The sequence below is a fragment of the Setaria viridis genome, chromosome 4 (assembly GCF_005286985.2).
Source record: "Setaria viridis chromosome 4, Setaria_viridis_v4.0, whole genome shotgun sequence".
NCBI lineage: Eukaryota > Viridiplantae > Streptophyta > Magnoliopsida > Poales > Poaceae > Setaria > Setaria viridis.
This window is the reverse complement of record NC_048266.2, coordinates 5,816,211-5,837,746: the sequence shown is the minus strand read 5'-3', so window position 1 is coordinate 5,837,746 and position 21,536 is coordinate 5,816,211. Positions and strand designations below refer to the sequence as shown.

Sequence of the window (21,536 nt, the reverse complement as noted above, 5' to 3'; positions counted from 1 at the left end):
CCTGCCCGGGTTAGCGAGCTTGGCCAGCCAGGGGTCAGCATCGTCGGCGTCGGGGAAGGGGCAGGCCTGGCCGCGGAGCCAGAGGAGGACCGCTATGGCGGTGTCGATGGCGACCGGCAGACGGTGCTCAGGCACAAGGCGTAGCCGGCGGAGAGGACGAGCGTGTCGCCCCCCGCGGTCAGCCTGGTGCAGGCCGCGTGGAAGTGCGGTGTCACGTAGGAGTTGGTGCAGAAGCTGCCGCCATGGAAGGTGACCATGACAGGGAGCTGGCCTGCACACGCGGAGGCCTAGGTTGAGTGCGGCGTCGTAGTGGTGCTGGTGGACTAGATCTCGTCATCTTCAGCCTGGATGCTGGTGCTGCTCTTGGCAGTCGCGCTGTGAGCTCGTTGGGAGGTCGAGGATGAAGTTCCCCGCACTGAAAAACCCTTCTCTCCCATTGGGCACTGCAGATCTGGCGGGGGATGAGAAGGACGACCGAGCAACTGCAGCGGATAGCGTAATTGAGAACGGCGGCCTCAGCCCACAGCGGCACCGCATTGGCATAGGAGTGCGGCCTGGAAGACCGTCGGCATGGCCTGTGTGCATATCCCCGCCTCGCTGCAGCCATGGCTGGCACGCCAGCGCCAGTGCGCAGGACGGTGTGGGTGCGAGCACCTCGCCTGGCAGCAGCGTGTCCCTCGCACGGCAGCATAGGGGCAGCTGCAGCGAAGCAGTACTAGCTTCATCGGCCGGGAAGCGATGGAGGCCGGGTAGCAGCAGCTACGCACGGCGAGCGAGCAAAGGTGGGGAACAGAGCAGGTTAGCGTGGTTGGACTAGCGGCATGGAGACTGAGGGGGTGTTTGGTTCCAAGGACTAAAGTTTAGTCCCTATCACATCGAATATTTAGATACTAATTAGGAGTATTAAATATAGACTAATTACAAAACCAATTGTACATATGGAGGCCAATTCGCGCGATGAATCTATTGAGCCTAACTAATTCATGATTAGCACATATTTACTGTAGCATTATCAAATCATGGACTAATTAGGCTTAATAGATTCGTCTCGCGAATTAGCCTCCATCTGTGCAATTGGTTTTATAATTAGCTCATGTCTAGTCCTCCTAATTAGTATCTAAATATTTGATGTGATAGGGTACGTGGAACCAAACACCCTCTGAAGGTTGAACGGATAAGATAGGAAAAAAGGAGAGGGGAAAAAGAAAAGGAGAAGAGAAAAATATAAATTAATTTAATTATACTCATTAATCATTTGTTATTTTATAAAATCTATAAATTGAACTGCGACTTAAAATTCATCTGTACCATAGAATCACAGAGTATATTTTTGATATTTTTTTAATGTATAAAGAAACATGAGATATATATTTTTCAAAACGGCTTCAGCTCCATCACATAAGTCACTTCATTAGAGGAGTCACAGCCAAAGGAGCCAAACCTCTTCCAAATAGGCCCTTCTTTTCCTCGCTTGGCGATTGGATTAGATTTGATTTCTCTTTTTACTTCTTGCCCCCCTGCGGCTGCTTCTTCTTTACCAGCAGTCTATGTTTGCCCGTCAACTATTAGTTTGATATATAGATCTTGGTGCTTTCACCATTTAGGTCTTCATTTCATTCTCAATATAATCCATCTTTTTTCATCTCTCTAATAGAAGTTGATGTTCTTTTTCCAATTTTTCATGCTTTAAGTTTTGTTCAATCATTAGTAGTATAGCGTGGATTATTAAAAAACCCTAATTAGTCTTTGCAGTAATTTGTCGAATATGGATTATATTTTATCAAATAGTATATGCAAGGTTGGAACAATTGCACTCCACAATTTATATGCATGGCAATACTGTATGATTTTTGTTGCCTGTAGTAACGCACGGGCACGATCATAGTGAAATGCAGATTTACTAATCAACATCTCTGTATCTCATGGGTTGGCTGAGCTGGCCAGAGCCTCGCCCATGAGCCTAGCTACGCGAGAGCAGGCTACCAAACGCCCCCTACTACGGCTGCTACTTTGGCCTTGTTTAGTTGCTAAAGTTGGGATGTGCCAAATTACTGTTATAGCACTATAGCACACTGTAGCGTTTCGTTTGTATTTGTGAATTATTGTCCAAATATTGACTAATTAGGCTCAAAAGATTCGTCTCGCAAAGTACAACAAAACTGTGCAATTCGTTTTTAATTTCGTCTACATTTAGTACTCCATGCATGCACCGTAAGTTTGATGTGATGGGGAATCTTCTTTTTACATAGTGCTAAAGTTAGGAGTTGGGGGTGAAGTAAACAAGGCCAGCACAAAGGGTAGGCGTAAGATTCAGTGACCACACAGGCACACCCTGCAGACTGTTGTATTTCGTGGTTCAGAAATACTGGTACGCCATGTCACTGTGACAAGTGGTCCAGCAACCCGATCAGGATCCATTTCGAAGCTGAGCATGCCATCGCCTGCTGTAGTGCTGAGCAAACAGGGCGCTTATTTTCCTTTGGCGTAGGCGTCAACGGGGACCGTGAAAAAAATCTTGAGTCCATGCTCCTCGGCGAATTGACCGACTGGCACGCATACTTGTGAGGCGACGAGCGGCCTCCGCCGGTGGCGCGACGGTGGCCCATGCACTGGAGGAAGCAAGGTTGTGGGCGCGAGCTGGTTTTCTGGGACTTTGCGTCTCTTCTTGGTGTTAGACCCACATAGCCGCTTCTTCCTCTTTTTCTCTTTTCTTCTTCTCTTGTAAACGTGTCCGGGTCGTTCTTTCTACAGGACTGATTTGTACTCAAAATAATTGTATCTTTTCTTAATGAAAAACGTGCTTGCACGTCTTAAAAAAAGAAAGAAAGGGAGAACAAGAGGTGCCCGTGGCGATTCCTTCGTCTCAGTGTCAAATCAGAGCTGCTGGTTGTACTGCCTTTCTTCGTCGCGCCACTGGACCTGACAGGACGGAATCTCACAAAGGAAGAAGTAATTACTGACACGACGTGCTGTTCTCCCTTTCTCCGTCGCGAAGTAATTACTGACACTAGTGTAGTAATTACTCGTGTGAATTTTAGTTTAATAAAGGGACTGCTACTGATGGTGAAACGCCCAAGAGTTGAGAGATACTGCTAGTCCACCACCAGCGGGTCCGAACGCTTTCGAGAGTTCCGCATCAAAGAAAAGGATCCGAGGAAAAATCCCTCCTCCTCATCAGCGTGGGAATTTTTTTTCAAAAAAAGGCGTAGGAGAGTAAAATACAGAGTTCTGGTGCCGACTATTTTAACAAGATTCTTGCTTACGATGGAAACATCTGTTGACGATAAGGCGAACACGCGTTGCCTTCGTCGCGCGAAGAGTGACAGTGATGCCTTGCTCGCAATCCGGTCCTACTAAACTGCACCGTTAGTGTCAATCGACACGATCAAATCCCTACTACAACTACAACCATGATAAATTTGCTGTATGTCGCTGTCGTCCACGGGGCCATGTTCGTCACGATGGCAACCGCGGATCACCAAATTTTCGTCCCCATCGTCTTCTTTAGATACGCTCAATCTCAATTCTCAAGTAGCTGTAGCTTGATCCGGAGCTTTTTTTTTTTTGGCACCAGAACTTTTGGCGACGTGGCGCATATCTGCTTGTTTGAATATGCTCTGATCTCAAAAAGAAAAGAAAAAAAATGCTTTACCTGTCCTATCAGCCTTTGTGGGATGAGGGGCAGTGCCTAATATTGGGGCATTAGGTCCGTCATTGACATTGATCACTGCCTACTACCTTGCAACATGAGTTGTAGGGGACTGCCGGCTACAGGGGCGGCGGCCTGACTGAGGTGGTGATGGTGCATAAACGTGACGGCGGCGATGGGGAGGACCGCCACCGCACACAACGGCAGCCAGACCTCGGCCGCGCTGCCGAGGAGTGGGGGTCGAGCGGGGTCCAGGAAGGAGAAGAGCTCGAGGGCAGTGATGGCCAAGCACAGGTCGGCGAAGGAGGCGGCGGCGAAAGCGCGCACCATGGTGTTCGGTTCGGGAGGATTTTGTTGAGGAGTGGAAGGAGAGGCCGGGTTGGTTTAAAGCTGCTTGCTTGGATCTTAAGCCCACCTGGGCGGAGCCCGCCCAGCTAAGGCCTATTTTTCTGAAACCCAACCCGGTCGGAGCCCAGCCCAGGAGATAGTCCGATGATGGGTCTAACTTCTTCTTTGTCTATGACAACACTACACAAAATAATCGCATCGTATCTGCCATGTCTTCCACGGTAGCCAGCCGTTTTCACTTTTTTTTTTCATGTAGCGCGCATAATAATATTTGTTAGTTGTTACCTATTGGTGGGTTACCAGGCTTCAAGTCTCCAACAAGTGCAGTGCACCTGGACTGGTCGAGGCACACGGCGAAATCCAACGCGTCACTCTTAGGATGGTGTACATGCATGTGTGTGGGTGTGAAAGCGCTCCTCATTTTCTCTCAACGGGCCCAATAATGATATATTCAAGTCCTTGAACTTGGAAAAGAAAACGATCCCAGGCGTCCAGCAAAATTGACCACTGCAATTATCGCTCGTGCACGAGCTCAGCATCTCTGTCAGACTGCCACGGCCTCACCACTTTGGGACAAATCGACAAGACTTGAGTCGTCACGCGGCCGATGTCATGTGTGACGACTGACGAGAACTGCGGCCGCAGTACGGCCGGATTGATGCTCTACTGCTACGAACGGTAGATGGTGTATATATTACCAATGGACCGGAACACATACGAAAGTTCCACACAAAAAGATAGAAAAACAATATTTTTTACGTCATCACACGCCCATTGGGCTGCCACGTCACGGCAGCATCTCTCTCTCTCTCTCTCTCTCTCTCTCATAGACGGTTAAGACCTGTCCCTCTCGACGGTGAAGAAAAAAGGAAATCAAAAGAAAAGCAAGTGGGTTGAACAGTTGAACAGTTAGTGACTAGTGAGTATGACTGGCAAGCTTGCTTTTTCATTGGTGATCGTGGACGGCGATGCCGCTCGCTTTGGAAGGAGACCCGCGTGAAGGCGTTGCCGCCCTGCCGCGTCGCCCCGCGGCGTGAACGATCGAGTCTGCACATGACTACTGACGACTGACAACCATCGACAGGTGCAGGCAGGGCACATCAGGAAATTCTAAAAGCAGAGCAGAAAGAACGGGCATCAACACGAAACAGTGTACGAAAACAGTGCGCGTAAGTACTAAAAGAAAAAAAAAAGGTAATTTGGAGAAACCGCGCTCAAAGTTTTAATTTGGGATTGCTTTTTTTTTTTAAAAAAAAAGTTAATTTGTGATTGCTCAGTCTAATGAATTCCTGAGTGCGCTCACCAATTAATAGCCATCCTAGGAACCAATACGGCCAGGGACTGTTGTCAAATGTCATAGTTGCGCAACGGGTACTTTCAAGATCGAGTTCTATTGCCAATTCATACAATCAATGACATATACGATGTACAAAATACTAATGTACAAGCATCATACCCCACAATAACACGATACCACCAGAAAATAACAAAAGTGACCTTGGTCCTTGGGGACATAGCCAACAATCCCATGGTTGAGGTGATCACCAATTGCGTATACCAGGACACCAGTACAAGCACCTCAGATTAGTAAGATCAGCAATGATCAAGTACGTGCACCATATGAAGATTGCACCACGCATATGAACTTCACCAAAGCAATCGCACATCAGACGTATCAAATGGTTACAGAGAAAAGTTTGTTCAGAATAGACCAACAAGCTCAAAGTATCACCCCTGACTCGACAACTACCGTAGTCACAAATAACCAGCACGACCAGAACCGTATTTAGTACAACATTCATCTGAATATAATTACACATGACTAAATTCATTATGGAGATACCGTAGCCAGTTGGCACCTCTTCTTCCAGCTTGGTTTTAATACCTGCATCACACAGGATTGCACAAATTAATTTTATCATCTGTAAATAAACCAAATTAACTGGATAGTTTGAAAGGAAACAAATCAACTGTAAAACGATTGCATAATTAACATACTGATCGATGCATCGTAAAAGGCTGTTCACGCAATGACAAGCTCAAGGAGAAACGAAAATGTTAAACTCGATCAAAGAAGCAATATGCCGCCGTGAATCTACAGAGCTAGCGGCTAGTGCGCTTCAACGAACGGATTATTGACTCCTCATGGAGCAACAGCAAAATCAGTAGGCTGGCCGCCCGCGAACTACACGAACTCCAACGTCCATGATGCCACCGCGCCCGCGCCGGCGAAGCTGAAGCCCAATGCATGGTATATTGCTGGTATGTGCTTGGAAAGTTGGAAGTCCGGCTTCTTCACCAGCTCGATCAAAGTGATGAGGTCGTCGAACACTCGGACCCGTGTACACCGTCGCCATACTCGGCGACAAACATTGCGACACTAAGCTCATCGTGGGTGAGGGGAACAACTGTCCGAGCGGGGCGAGCACAGGACACACCAGGCACGGGCGCATGGCGCAGCGAGCCCGGCAAGCGCGCCGCTGGATGCCGGTGGTGGAGATTAAAGCGAGGTAGGGATACGGCGGAGAGTCGCAGCGCGGGCACCTACGGCGGGAGCCGGGGGTGCGCACAGCGCACGGCAGGGAAAAGTGAGGAAGAGGAACTGAGGGCGGCGGGCGAGGTTGCCGGGAACTTACTTGACGCAAAGGGCCATGATCACGAGGAAGGCGAGTCCCGCCGCCGCTCCGACCGCGATCATGGTGAGGATTCGCACGGCCATCTTGATCGCCCCGTGCCCGGCTCCGGCTCCGGCGCCACCGCCTCCTTCTCCGCCGGCGCGGACGTGCGCGATGATGATGAGCATCATCCCCCAAAAGAACGTCGCCGTCGCCGCAGCAGGCAGCGCGCGGAGAGCGCCCAGACCGAGCGCGCGAGCTCGCGCGCCGTGGTCCACGCTACCAGCCGGCGGCTGCACGTAGAAGAATAAGTCGAGGACGCCCGCGGAAACGCACAAGATGAAGAAGGCAACCCCCGAGACGCGCCTGTTGGCCGCGCCGGCTGCGGGGACGGCAGCGTGACAGTTGAGGTGGTTGTAGACGAACGCGACGGCGGTGAGGAGAGTCCCCGCCGCAGCCAGCGGCAGACAGAGCTCGACGGCGCTGTCGATCAGCGGGGCTTGCTCCGATGGCGCGGTACCCGCACCCGTCGACTGAGGTTCGAGGAAGAAGAAGATCTCGAGCGCCATGATCGCGGCGATCAGGTCGGCGAAGCCCGCGGCGGAAGCAGCGTTCACCATGGCGGTCGGTAGGAGACGATCTTGAGGTGCGGAGGGAGACGCCGGGCTGCCGTTGCCGGAGCGGCGTTAGCGTGCGAGGGTTTAAAGCCTCTCCGAGCAGGTGGTGGTGCCCGTGGTCCGCGGTGGTGTGCGAGGTCGATGGGGAGGAGAAGAGAATATTTGTGGCAGATGAGAGGGGTCGAAGTGGATGGATACTGCCTGTTGTACAGACTCCTGTTGTACAGACTTGTTCTTTTTTCCTTTTTTCTCTTCTAATAAAATCTACGGCAAAGCTTTTGCCGTTCCTTTCAAAAAAAGAGAGGGGTTGAAGTGCAAAAGTGCGGGATTCTGACGAATATTTGTACCAGATGAGAGGAGAATATTTGTACCAGATGCTTTTAACCAGAAAACGGATTGCTTCCATGAGCAGATGAATTTTGACGGAAGCTTCACTTTAGCGGCTTTACTTCGCTCAAGAAAATGGGATTGATGATGTAATGCTAATGCAGGATCTAGTATACTGTTGTGCAACTGGGTAAGCGTCGCAAAAGAAAAAAAAAGGATATTGGAGAAATTTCCCGGTGCCAGCATTATCTAACCAGTGAAATGTCAACACTTGTGAATGTCCAAAGCTTTTGGTTCTTGGACATACATGCACCTCTGAGCCGGGTAAGGGTATGTATGTGCAATGTGCCCTTTCGAAATTTCTCGGGATTTGTGTGTTGTGTTCACACGCATAAACCCCTAACCTATTCCATTATTTGATCAGACCCTTGTTCTTTAATTGATTTGAGCTTCCACACCATCCAACTTTTAAGTAAAACCTTTCTCTAATCCTTTGCTTATGCACCCGAAAGAAGTGTTTTGTGTTGTGCCTACCAGCTTCTGGGGTTGGTACATGAGAGCCAAACTTAGGAAGGCTGAAACGGTGACACAAATTATTTGTTGCCAGCCTCCTAGCTGAGTGAGTGTAAATAATACAACCAAAAATATTTTTTTTCTCTACGACCGAGGAATTGTTCAAGGCCTGCGGCGAGGCAACACAAAGTGGGCCTAAAAAGGTGCACCTGTGATGTTCCTCGGCCTTGCTAGTTGCTAGTACGGTGAGTGGGCTAGTTGACCCTGCTGCCCTGCTGCCTGCGGGCCCCACGCAAGCCCACCAATTGCCCGGGCCGACAAGTTTCTTGAGGCGGGCCAAGACGCGCCATTTCGGGCCAACGATCCGGGGTTTTCCCTCAAGTGTTGCTCTTCCCATAGTGCTGTGCTGTGCTGTTGCCTGTTAGACCGAAGCTCAAGTGCTCAACCTACCTAGTGAAGAGGACAGAGGAGAGTTCAGTTCCCCATCAATCAACTCAGTCCACCGGGCAATGGTTTGTCCAAACCAGGCCTTAGTGATTCCTTACGTGACACCCCTCTCGTTTGAGGTAGAAGCAAACAGATAAAGCCACCAAAGGTCATTCCTATTCATGACCAAATGAAGATTAATATGTGCGCGTACCATATTTTAACACTTGTTTTTCTCTAGCGAAGAGTCAGAGATCTGTAGCAGCTAGCATCTTGTTTCTTACCCGTTTCAGAAGAGCTGCTTGGTTGCTCTCTTCTGTAAGGAATTGCGAATTTTCTGAATACTCGACCAGTGCTTCTAGTGGTCCGTAGAAAGTCAGGCAGATTTCATTCCAAAATAAGGAAAGCAAAAGGGATAGAACAAGCTTGCACAGCAAAACGAGCACAAAAAGGCAGGGAGACCAGACGAACCTGCCAGGTTGCCATTGCCTGATTGCCATGACATGAGTGGAAGCAGCGAAGCTCAGGTGAGGCCACCGTGGTTCCCAGTCGCCTAAGGCCTTCCCATTCTGCAGCGGCAACAGCAGCAGATCCGCGAGCAAGGCATGGGGGCAGAGAGGGGCCGGGGCGAGCTAGGTATGGAAGCTCTGCGGCAGCTCATTTGAGCCGGAGCTAGCTCGTTGACTTGCAATTGCAAGTCTTCTCCTCACGACATCAACATCTACTATAAACAAGTGGCCAAGGCGCCATCACTCCGTAGCCACAGACATCACTGTGGCCTGTGGGGCTGTGGGTCAGTACAATGGGCGGCTCCATCTCCACGTATCAGAGAGAAGAAAAGCAAACAAGCGGTGATTTCCAATTCTTGTAAGGTGCTCTACCGACCCAATCCGTGCTCTCGGTTGCATCTCTTTTCTATACTATACTGTGGAGAGCTTCTATACTGTAGAGAGCGAGTAAATTGATGTCAATTCTCATCTAGAGTTATACCCACGTACCTTTCATGAAGAGCTCAATGTCCCGTACACAAGATTACGACGACAGGAGAGGGATACCGTTCTAAATCCCTTCCACGTCTTTTTTTTTATCACCGACTTAGGGCATGTACAACGGCGCCTTTTTCTCGTCTCCTCGCGAGGCCATTTTTCACAAAATCCCCCCATTTAGCCACGCCACGCGCGCCCCGTCGCCTCGCGAGGCGACAGGCATGTCCCGTGCTCCGAGGCGGAAGAGATGGCGGCAGCTCCGTTGTACGGCCTCGTCTTCGAGAGTCGACGGCGCGCTCAGATCCTACGCGGGAGGCGGTCGATGGCGCGCGCAGGCAGGAGATTTGGGCACGCGCGGGAGTTTTCCGCGCCCAATCCATCTCCACCTGCCATATCTCCTGGCTCCCCCCATCCGCCTCCATCTCCACCTCGTACCCTCCTCGTCTCCGATTTGGGTGCGCTCGAGATGTCCATGGCATCTGCAGCTAGGAAGAAGAAGGGGGCCACACCGTCAGCGTTGGATGCGGCGGCGGCGGCCCCAGCCCATACAGTCGGTCGCGGTGGCTTCTCGGCGCCAACGGCTCTCTCTCTCGGTCGTGGAGGCGGCTCGGCGGTGACAGCCCGCTCTCTCGGACGTGGCGGCAGCTCAGCAGCAGGGACCAGCCCAACCACCGGTGGTGTCGGCAAGGGCGCGTCAACGGCGCCATCCTCCATTGATGGATCCAGCTTTGGTGGCTTCCCCAGCATAGATAGATTTCCGTTCCCTCATTCACCATCTGAAGCTTGGTTTGATGCGGTCGGTAGCGATCCCTCTTCTCCTGGATCATGGTAATCACTCAAAACTCAGATATGTGACTACAAGTTTGGTATTATTTCAATTTACAATCATGTTTGAAGAATAGGAAAAGCTATATGGCTGTAGAGCGCCAAATTACATTATCTTACAAATAATCACATGTTATCTTAGCAAGCCATGGTTGAGAACTATTTGTTGACATATAGATTAATCAAGATGATAACTGAGCTGACTTGATTAAATTATTCTGTGGTCTTACATACCAGAAATTTTTAAGTGGCACATATATGTTGCTGTCTTACATACCACGAGTAGTAGCAACCAACAAGGGCTTCTAAAAAATGTGGTTAGTGAAAATGACTGGTGTGGGACAGTGGAGAATGATTTGAAGCGTAATCATGGGATTCAACTATCGCGTAATTCAGGTTTTGTGTGCTCCAGATTGTTTTAGTGTAATTTAGTGCGTGTTACATTATATCTATTCTTGGATAGAAGATTTTTTTCTTTTTTGTATGATCATCTTCACTGTTGGCCATGCTCATAAGTTGTGCATGAAACTGGCTGTTGTTATGTACACTATTACTGGGAAGCAATCAACTGAAGGCCAGCTTTGATAAATTATCATCACCTTAGCTAGTTCTGTTGGTTCTATCTCAGTTGTTTCTTTCTTTCCTTTTCTTAGGTCCAATCCAATACTGTATAGAACTATATAAGCATATCTGAAAATTGACCACTGTCCATAGAACATATATAGTCAGAACATAGTGGTTATAGTTGCTGAAGGTATCTGAACATTGTTTCCTGCAGGGACAAAGATCCACGTCCATTTGGTGGTTTCATGAGCTACTTCGGAAATCAGCCACACAACTTTCATTTGGTTGGTGCACCTATTCACAACAGCCCTTTGAATAGACCACTATCCACCAACAATGATGCAAGTTCACAGCGTGAAGTAGAAATCTTACTTGACAATGACAATGTTAGGACTGAGAAGAGGATCCTATGGATAGAGGAAGAGGATCTTAGATTGATGAGTGCTTGGATAGAACATTCAACAGATTCTACCTGTGGAGCCGATAAGGGTGGTAACCAGTATTGGGGTGAGGTTGTTGAATCCTACAACAAGACTACCCCACCACTTCGAAAGAGAAATCTGAAGCAATGCAAGGATAGATGGCACAAGATTAATAGGTGGATGGACCTCTTTGAATGTGCTTATGTAAAGGCTCGCAGAGTATTTACAAGTGGATATTCCAATCAAATGTGGATTGATGTAGCCCACAAGTTCTATGCGGAGGACAACAAAGATGCAAAACTAGGACCTTTTGTTGGGATTGAGGTTTGGAAAACTTGTCAAGAAGTGTCAAAGTGGAAAACATACAATGAAGAGCTGAGGAATGCACGTAAAAGGAAATCATTTCACCTTGAAGAAGAAAGGGATCAGGAAAATGATGAAAGTTTGGAAGAGATGCCAAAACGACCAATGGATCAGAAGGCAGCTAAAAAGGCAGCTCTAGCTGCAAAAGGCAAGTCAAAAGGCTCCAGCAGTGAAGATGATGATAACTCAAAGGAATCTGCTATTGATCTAGACAAATTAGATAGATTTAGTAAATACCAGGAGGAAAAAAATGCAAACCTTATGAAGATATTGGAACTGCAGCAAAAGCTATCATCTGAGAAGCTTGAGACCACAAAACTTGCCCACCTTACTGCACAAGAGACCAAAGAGGGAAAGATGCTTGAGAAAGAATTAAAGATGATGGAGGCTTATAACAACCTCATCTTACAAGATACAAGTTCAATGTCCGATGTGGAAAAGGCGAAGCGAGTTGCTGCCATAAAGTGTCTTAGGAAGGCCCTTTTTCCTGAAAGTGTCTGAACAGGTAACTTGAGCAACCTGTACACCTGTTCAATGTCCTGAAGAATTTGAGCAACTTGAGCCTCTCAATTTTGCAGGACATGGTGTGATCTACATGATTGTCTGAATGCGTAGTGCTACTGGTAGGAATAGACTTTTATCTTTGTGAACATGTCATTGCTATCTTTTATCTGAACATGTCATTGCTAATGTCACTGTTATCTAAATGCTATTTGAATGTGAATGCTATTTGAATGTGAATGTTATTTGAATCTGAGTGCTATCTGAGTGTCTTAAGAATTTGACCCTAGTAATATTCTTGGAAGCTGAATCGGTGCAATTCAGCATTTTGAATTTATTTCCATGGCACTGTGACAAGGTACTGCACGCGAGTGCCTATGCTAGAACAGAAGGGATGCAAAATCTAGGAAGACTATCTGATATTTCATTTACTAGTCTCCCCAAGTGTTAATTTTGTGTGATCTCTAATTCTTATCTGTACAAGATGACAATTGCTACTAGCTTTCTCTCTCAGTTTGTTCTAAATGTGAATGTGAATCTGAATATGAATGTGCTATCTAAATCTGAATCGGTGAGCTATCTGAATGTGAATGTGCTATCTAAATGTGAATGTGCTATCTAAATCTGAATCGGTGAGCTATCTGGATCTGAATTGGTGAGCTATCATACTATAAATTGGCACCAGTTAGTTCATTTGCTTAAGGATAGCTGCAAGCACTTGTTTGGAGATTTTGGGAAAATTTGCTGATGGGGTGATTGAAAAATTCGGTGAAGAATATCTACGCCCTCCAAGAAGCGATGAACCGGAAAAATATTACGAGAAAATGAGGCTCGTGGTTTTCCAGGAATGTTGGGAAGCATTGATTGTATGCATTGGGTATGGAAGAATTGTTCGAAAGGTTGGGCAGGCATGTTCACATGTGGTGATAAAGGCGTTCCTACTATGATCCTTGAAGCGATGGCAACTCAGAATCTTCGTATATGGCATGCTTTCTTTGGTACCGCCGGGTCTCAGAACGACATAAACGTTCTAAACAAGTCACCACTGTTCATTCAAGCAATAAAAGGGGAAGCTCCTGCGGTACACTATAATGTAAATGGAACACAATATGACATGGGTTATTATCTTGCCAATAAAATATATCCAGAATGGGCAGTATTTGTGAAGACAGTGATAGCCCCTCAGTCGGCGGAAGACAAATTATTTGCATTGATGCAGGAAGGGGCGAGGAAAGATGTCGAGTGTGCATTTGGTGTGCTGCAATCACGCTTTGATATTGTTCGTCGACCAGCAAGATTATGGAAGCAGGGGGACGTTATCAACATAATGCAAGCTTGTGTTATCCTTCACAATATGATAGTGGAAGATGAGAAGGATTCAATTAGAGAAGTTTTGGATTTGAATGAGAATCCAAATGCGACGATAGTGCTCCCACCTGAAGTGCGTACAAGTGACAACCCTAATCATACCTTCGCAGAGGTACTTCATAGAAATTTCACTATCAAAGCTCGGCCAACACATAGGAAACTCAAGAAGGATCTAATCGAGCACATATGGCAATGCTATGGAAATAAAGGAAATTAGATAAAAGATGTTGCCTCTATATGAAATGTAATTATTATATTGATGGTTTTTAAAAATATTGTAATCATGTTGCTCTTATTTATCATTGATACATTTTCTATCAAATAGCCACATAATGGTATACAAAAATTTATTTATAGTTGATCCTAACTACATGCAAAGCATTAAACAGTTTAGAGACAGACCCCCTATCTGTGGTTGTATGACCTGTCTTTATACCTGTCTATATAATAGATTCTAGGCGCTTAGAGACGAACACTTGTCTGTGGGTTGTACATGCCCTAATTTTCCCCCTTGTACCCACCGGTCCCGCTCGTTATTCCCCATCCCTATGCGACAATCCAATTCCCGCCTCGGTTTCTGTCCACCTATCATGTGCATCCGTCGATCCCGCAATCCTCGTTTCCCCAATTTCCCTCATCTCCGGTGTAAATCATGGCTTCCTTCCTTCCCTACCCATGACCTCCTTCCCCATACGAATCACCCCGCGCCGATCCCGTAACCCCCTTTTGTCCCTCGATTCTCCTCTCCTTTTTCTTTCCATCCTCGCTCGAAGGCCACCTCCCAATCCTCTCCTCCCGCAACGCCGCTCCACCATCTTGCGAGTTGCGATGCCTCGCCCCACACCCCATCTCCATCGGCGCGGTGGCGGGCAGGAGGAGGCGGCGGCCACTAGAGCTCCATGACGGGGCATTCTCCGGTCATCGTGCGAGCTCGTGGCATCTGGCTATCGTCTCCCATTCTCATCCCAACCCCCGCATCCTGGAGGGCCGCAACGATGGCGGCGCATGCAACCGGTCAAGACACAGCGCACACGGCGATGGAGTGGTGGGGGTAGAAGCTTGAAGATGGGAGCCACCGGGCAAGGATGGCGCTGGTAGCCCTCCGGCTACACGGCCACCAAGCAAGGACGCACATAAGGTGTTCGACTATATGGCTCAGCAGGTGAATTACCAAATTTTTCTCTTATTTTTCCATGTATTGGCACCCGATGTCTGAACTACATTTTTTTTGCCTAATTAGCTTCTCCTTTGATGCTACTTCGGGTTTTTAGTGACACGATTGAAGCATAGGTTTCCCACAAGAAGATGAACACATTGTCTGTACATTTTGCAATAAGCTATGGACCTGGTTTCCCTTTTATTCACAGATATTATGATTCTTGATTACTGAATTTGGTTCCCGTATGCACGGTTGGATGGACCCAAATTACTCCATGCCAACTGCTTGTGCTACTAGCAACTTCTGGATTCTGAATGCAGCCAATCGTATCAAAAAAAGGGGAACCTGTAAGTAACTTCATTTCTTGTGATCATTTTTGGCGGCATATTGCAATGTTCCTGTACTGAAAAATGAAGGGTACCTACCTCTTCCTCGATTTGTTATTCCCAGTTGAAACTTTTGTTTCTTAACAAATTTCTATTCCCCATGCATCAAAGAGGTCCATTGTTTATAACATGGATATTCTTTTCATTTAATTTCTCAACTTTTGAATATTGGAAATGAGAACTTTTGCCTTGGCGTTCATGTCTTTGATACTCTTGGCCTCGGCCAGGTCATGCATGGTATGTGCATCTTCTCCCCCTTCTTCGTCTTTCTGTGCATCCTGTATTTCTTATATATTATATGAGTGTAGCAGGTTTTGTTGATGTAAATTGCAAGAAGCAATTAGCTGCGCCCAGAACAAACTTGAGTACTTAACGTCCTCAACACCCATTGGATGAGGATATTCCATTTTGGATTTTTTAAATTGACAGGCTGAAGTCAAAATTGCTACTGCGCTGAACGCTCCCATGTGTTTGGTAATTTAGTCTTGGGTATGAATCTGTCAGACTCTCACATTTATCATTTGTTTGTTTTTTCATTTGAAATTTAATCTTTTTTGGTCCTTATCGTTTCCTATTTTCTCATGTGAAGGATGTTCTAGGAGCTGTGATGCATGTTCTGTAAAGGAGTGATGCAATAGCAAAACTGAAGATTTGGTGGTTATAAGGTTTGCAATCACCATCTGCCATTTTTTTTAGGTATTTACTTTGGTTTCCATGGGTTTTGTGGTCAGTAAATCAGTAGAATGATAGTTCAATTTCATGTTGTTTTTCCCTACAATTGTCTTTACAGCTACAAATATTCATGGTCTTGGTCCAAGAAGTTAAAACCTGAGTCAATTGTGTGTATGTTCCTTTTCAGAAGAACATGACATACTTATATGCTAACAGATTGGTTGACAAAATCTTTTTAAAAAATTTCAGTCAAGCTGAGCAGATAAGAGGGGGCTTCATAATAGAAAATATGGTGAGCAGGAATCTTAACAGATAGAGAATGCCTTCAAAAACTGCAAGAACATTGTTTGTGCTAATATTCATGGTTCACAGGTAGTGTCATGGATAGATCCCCAGTACTCGCAAGGAAGGAAGAAGACGAACTCTTACTAGGATTCCCCTGTAATCCTATTAGGACTCATACCATGTAATCCTACTATGACTCCTCCTTGTAACCGACTAGTAATTCTGCCCCTGGAGTATATAAAGGAGGGTAGGGGTACCTAAATCGGGGGCTTAGACCAACAAAGCTCAGAACCATCATCAATAGTCAACAACCAGGATACACAACATACTGTGGCTCGTAAGTGCCATTTTGGTTTTGTACCCACTGATTATGCCTTTGCCTTTTGGTTTGCTGATTTGCTCATGTTACATCAACTTACATGTTATAATAATGTACATTTAAGTTATCTGAAAGGTGATTTGTGGTCATCAGAACTTGTGTATATTCTGACTTCCTACGGTCGTTTGCTCAATAGTACTCAAGTGTTTTTACTTTAGAATTCTCATTTCAAACCATCACATGTGTGATGGTATTGGCAATGTAAGCATTCTACTTATTATACAAAGAGTTCACTTCTTTAGAATTATTTCTTGCTGGTAGACCCGTGTGATCCAAAGATCCTAGTAATTTGTTTGGGACATCTTTTATATAATAGATTTATTTGTATATTATGCATATTTAATATTATAAATAATAAGTTTGTTTTTATTATATTTTTTAAACCTAGTCGAGCGAAAAGGAGAAGGAAAACTTACAAAATGCACCGGTAACTGCTGCAGGTAATGTAATAGCATACATGAGTTATCCATTGACCATTGAAGTTTCCTGCGGCTGGGACCAAATTGACGGTAGCGATTGGATGCTTGGTGCCCAAGCCCGACTCTAGTCTCCCGCTCTCCAACTCCAACTGACTGGCACGTGTGCCGCGCCGTCAGCCGTGGCACACCTTGGAGACGGAGGGGGTGGTGCCGGCTGCCGCATCTCCCATCACACTCCCACGGCAACAACAAAAACCGAGTTGCCCACTTGAAAGGTTTGAAGGTTGAAGCTATTCGGACGGATCATTTTTTACATTGATATTGTCTAATAGACGGTTTCATATATTGACACGTAATCTTAAGAACAAACAATCTGTACAATAAATTATCTTTAAGTTGTCTTATAGTAGTTCTCTTTTCTTAATTTGTGCATAGAAAAAAATATTATGAGTTGCATGGCAACCACAACGCGTATAATCATGGAGTAGTCGTCTCATAGTCCTAAAATCTAGTTTATGAGGTGGTTGTTTCGCCAAACAATGACATCTTTCTCTCTCCTCACCATATCTCATCCACATCAGCAAAAATTCTATCTGGCACTGCATGAGATGACCTATAAAACTTCTGAGGTGTAGCAATATACTTGTTCTTAAGTCGCTGAGAATTTGGACACTACAACTTCGGAGCGTGAACTCTCTACGGAATTCAGCACCACCAGCACCCGCGGCTGCACGTGCGCTCGAATCCAGTATGGGTCCCTCTTACGCACACGCACCCACACCGCGCTGGATTTTTTAATTTTAACCTTTTTGAAATAATATTTTAAAAATAACCTCTCCAGATAAATATTTCAATCTCATGACCCTTTTAGTCGCGCCGGTCTGCGTGGTGCGACAAAATAATGTTGTCATGCCATATGCACTGGCGTGACAAGTCTGCCATGCCAAGTTTCGTAACATTGAAAGTTTAAATACTATTTTATTTAGATGGTTCAAAGTGAGTAAATTAAATGAACTAGGCTCTCGTCACACCATGCAAAGTGGCGCGACAGAACCACGTTGTCGCCCCACATGCATTGGTATGACAAGAGGAGTCCATATCATCTCGCCATGCTAGCATGGCAGACTTGTCATGCCAGTGCATGTGACGTGATAACGTTATTTTGTCACGCCACACGGGCTGGCACGATCAAAAGGTGATGAGATGGAAATATTTGTCTGGAGAGGTTATTTTTTAAATATTATTTTAAAAAGAGTTAAAATTAAAAAAATCACCGCGCTGAGATCATTTGTTCCTCCTCCATCTTTCACGCCATAGCGAGCAAATGAGAGCGCTCGTGCCGGAGAGAGTGACCCAGCATAAAAGATGACGACACCACGATCCCTTCCGCTGTACCAAAGCTGCACAAGGTTTGTCGATCCCATTTTTTTCTTTTTGAGAGAGTCACCGGAGAGGAGAGCATCCCTACCTGAATTTCATTTCATAGGCTTTGGGCAAGCCAAAAACAGTTAACATAATGGTTTCAGCAGATTTTGAGGGAAAAAAACAGGGGAGAGCACCTTCCTATAGGTTGTTACATGATAGGAAAAATCAGACACCAGGACTCAATTTCCTGTCGTTCGGCGACGAGCCATCTGTGGCTCCAGAGCTGTACATCTTGCTTGCAATCGGCCCACAGTTGCGAGTGGGAGGGGGCTGATTGGTAGAAAACAACATTGTTGCGGTGCTTCCACAGATGCCAGCAAAACAGGAGGATGAAACTCTGAAGGTGCTTCATGGCTTGTGTTGTCGGACGGGGAACATCCCATAGAGCGGAGGTGCTGCATCCTTGGACGTTGATGCCTAGAGCGGACCAGGCTTGGGCTGTGAAGGGGCAGGTGAAGATGATGTGGTCGCAGTCCTCCACAGCAGCATGGCAGAATTCGCACCCAGCATTGTGGAGGACATTCTTCTTCAAGAGGTTGGCTCTGCACTGGATGCGTTGCTGCACCAGGAGCCACCCAAAGAACTGGACCCGCGGCGGCACACGGTTCTTCCAGATGAAGTTGTAGAAAGCGCACGGAGGGGATCCAGTAGCAGAGAGGACCTGTTTGTAGACCGGACCTGAGCGCAGCACTTGGTCTTCGGCCCCCACTACCCGCTTTCCTTCGGTCCATGCCGGCCGTCAGTGCAACTTGATCAAGGAGCTGGCGCATCTTGGGGAGCTCTGCCAGTTCTGCTCTCGTGAGGCGGGGGACAAGGTAAGTGGCGAGGCCGTTGTGAATCACATCTGCCACAGAGACTTCAGCGAGCGTGGTGTGGCTGAAGAGTAGTGGGAAGAGAGTGTTGAGCCGTCCTGCAGACAGCCAGCGGTCGTTCCAGAAGCTGGTGGATTCGCCATCGCGCACCTCACACACTCTGACTGCCCTGTACATTAGCATCAGCTCCTCCAGGTCTTGCTAGTGCGGCCCGAATACATCACCGTGCATGGACACCAGGTCAATGCGCTCCCGTACCCACTTTGCCCAAGCGGAGTCCCCGGGGTTGTGGAGACGATGAAGCAATTTCAGCATCAGGCACTTGTTTTGTGTAGCAATGTCTTTCAGGCCGAGTCCGCCCTGCTCTTTCGGCTGACACGCAAATTCCCAAGCGATCAGGCACTACGAGCCATGAACGCGCTCGTCACCAGACCAGAGGAAGGAGCGCCGCCGGCGATCAAGCGCGTCCAGCGTGCCTTGTGGGAGGAGCATCATGGACATTGCATGGACGAGCTGACTGTCAAGCACTGTGTCGACCAGTACCGCTCGCCCCATTGGATTGAGAAGTGAGGCTTGCCAGCCACTCAGGTACTTGTCCGCCTTAGCGATGAGCGGCGTGAAGGCTGACAGGCGTAGCTTTTCGTTAGACAACGGCAGACCGAGGTAGGTCTGCAGGAAGCTGCCAATCTGACAGCCATGAACATCTTGGAGGCTAGTCACCATCTCCGATACAACATGCATAGGCGTCATCGTGCTCTTGTTGTAGTTGATGCGGAGGCCTGTAGCCAGGGAGAACGATTCCAGGGCGCCCTTGAGCAAGCACATGTCAGAGTGATCCACTCGCAGGAGAATAAGCGTGTCGTCCGCGTACTGCAGAACAGGGCAGGGAAGCGCAGCGTCCACTGGGTGTCGGATGCCTTCGGTTTGCTTGATTTCTTGCTGGAGGACGTCAGCCACAATCAGGAACAGATACGGGGAGAGAGGATCTCCCTGCCTCAATCCCCGCTTGCAGGTGAACCATGATCCTGGTGTGCCATTGATAAGAACTGCCAACTTGGACGAGGTAAGCATCGCCGTGATCCATCCGCGCTAGACCTGGGGGAAGCCACGCGCGTCGATGATGCGATCGAGGCTCTCCCAGTTCACTGAATCAAATGCCTTGGCGAAATCCAGCTTCAAAACGAGTGTTGGCAAGCGGCGGCGGTTGCAACACTGCACCAGCTCCATGGCGTAGACGAAGTTCTCTGAAAGCGATCGCCCCCTGATAAACCTAGTATGATCAACGTCGATGATCCGTGGAATTTCCTGTTGGAGCCTGATGTTTAGCATCTTGGCCACAATCTTCAGCGAGCAGTTCTGGAGGCAGATAGGTCTGTAATCCCAAGGACGCCTAGCCACTGAAGATTTAGGAAGCAGCACAACATAGGATCGGTTGAGGCGCTCTAGGTCTGCAGTCCCATTGTAGAACGCCTGGGCGAAGTCCATGACGCATGGCGACACTGTGTCCCATGCGGCTTTGTAGAAACCAGGGCCAAAGCCGTCGGGCCCGGGGAGCTTGACCGGTTCATGGCGCGCACCGCAGCTTTGGCTTCTTGCTCCCTGAAGGGCGCGATCAACGCCTCCGCCCTTACTCGTTCAGATGAGGAGTAGAGCGCGTCGATGTCGAATGGGAAGACCGGCTGCACGGACACGCCGAGCAGGCTCTGCAGGTGCAGAGTCAGCGCGCGCGTCTTGGCATCGTGCGCCGACACCACCACGCCATCCACGTCCAGCTCTGTGATCGGGTTCCGCCGGAGGCGATGTCCGGCGTGTGCTTGGAAGAATGCCGTGTTGGCATCCCCCTCGCGGATCGCGCGGCACTTGTCGTGTTGCTTCCAGTATGCTGCGCGCTCGTGTAGCGAGAGCGCCAAGCGGTCGCGGCACTCTTGCCGCAGCACTATTTCACCTGCAGACAAAGATCTAGATTCTTCGAGAACATCAAACAGATTAATGATGAACTTGCAATTTTGGTGGATGGTGGGGGGAGTGTGCTTGCGCCGCGACCAAACCTTTGACGCACACCGGACAACTTTGAGCGAACTGACGAGAGCAGCCGTGGCATTGTGCGAGGTGTTGTGTTGCCAGGCGGGGAGCACGGTTGGTAGGTAGTCGGCGTGATTAAGCCAGGCGTTTGCGAAACGGAAGAGGTTGGGTTTTGGGATGGAGATGGAGGCGATGAGGAGGATAGGAGTGTGATCGGAGGTTGGTTTTGGCAGGGAGTTTAAAGTAGAGTTGGGGTAGGCGAGGCACGTACTGGAGTTGAAGAAAACTCGATCTAGGCGGGCTAGGGTGGGTGAAATCCCCGGCGATAAGCCATTCCCCGGAGACGTGGGTGGCAACCTCTCTCAGTTCCTCAAGGAACTGGAGGGAGTCGCGGTGGTCAGCAGGAGCGTAGACATTCGTTAGAGCAAAGGACGCGTTAGTGTTAGTAGAGGT

The 21,536-nt window shown here is 47.8% G+C and overlaps 2 protein-coding genes and 1 pseudogene across 3 annotated transcripts; 2 read left to right on the top strand and 1 right to left on the bottom strand.

Annotated features, from left to right (window-relative positions):
* Positions 1-5,638: 5,638 nt before the first annotated feature.
* Positions 5,639-9,750, bottom strand: LOC117851592 (uncharacterized). 2 transcript variants are annotated; one of them, XM_034733431.2, is made up of 3 exons: positions 8,967-9,583; positions 6,634-8,853; positions 5,639-5,882 (listed from the first exon to the last, which is right to left on the bottom strand). In XM_034733431.2, the coding sequence occupies exons 2-3, from the start codon at positions 7,230-7,232 to the stop codon at positions 5,876-5,878; spliced, it is 606 nt and encodes a 201-aa protein (XP_034589322.1). In that variant the 5' UTR covers positions 7,233-8,853; positions 8,967-9,583; the 3' UTR covers positions 5,639-5,875. The 2 variants fall into 2 exon arrangements, 1 of the variants encoding a protein (XP_034589322.1); XR_004639598.2 differs by lacking the exon at positions 6,634-8,853 and having other exon boundaries at positions 8,967-9,750.
* A 53-nt stretch (positions 9,751-9,803) lies between these two features.
* LOC140222545 (uncharacterized) lies at positions 9,804-12,156 on the top strand. Its single transcript, XM_072293395.1, has 2 exons — positions 9,804-10,309; positions 11,085-12,156. Exons 1-2 carry the CDS (start codon positions 9,804-9,806, stop codon positions 12,154-12,156), a joined length of 1,578 nt encoding a protein of 525 aa, XP_072149496.1.
* Positions 12,157-12,640: 484 nt separating this feature from the next.
* On the top strand, positions 12,641-13,741 carry LOC140222544 (uncharacterized; annotated as a pseudogene).
* Positions 13,742-21,536: the final 7,795 nt, after the last annotated feature.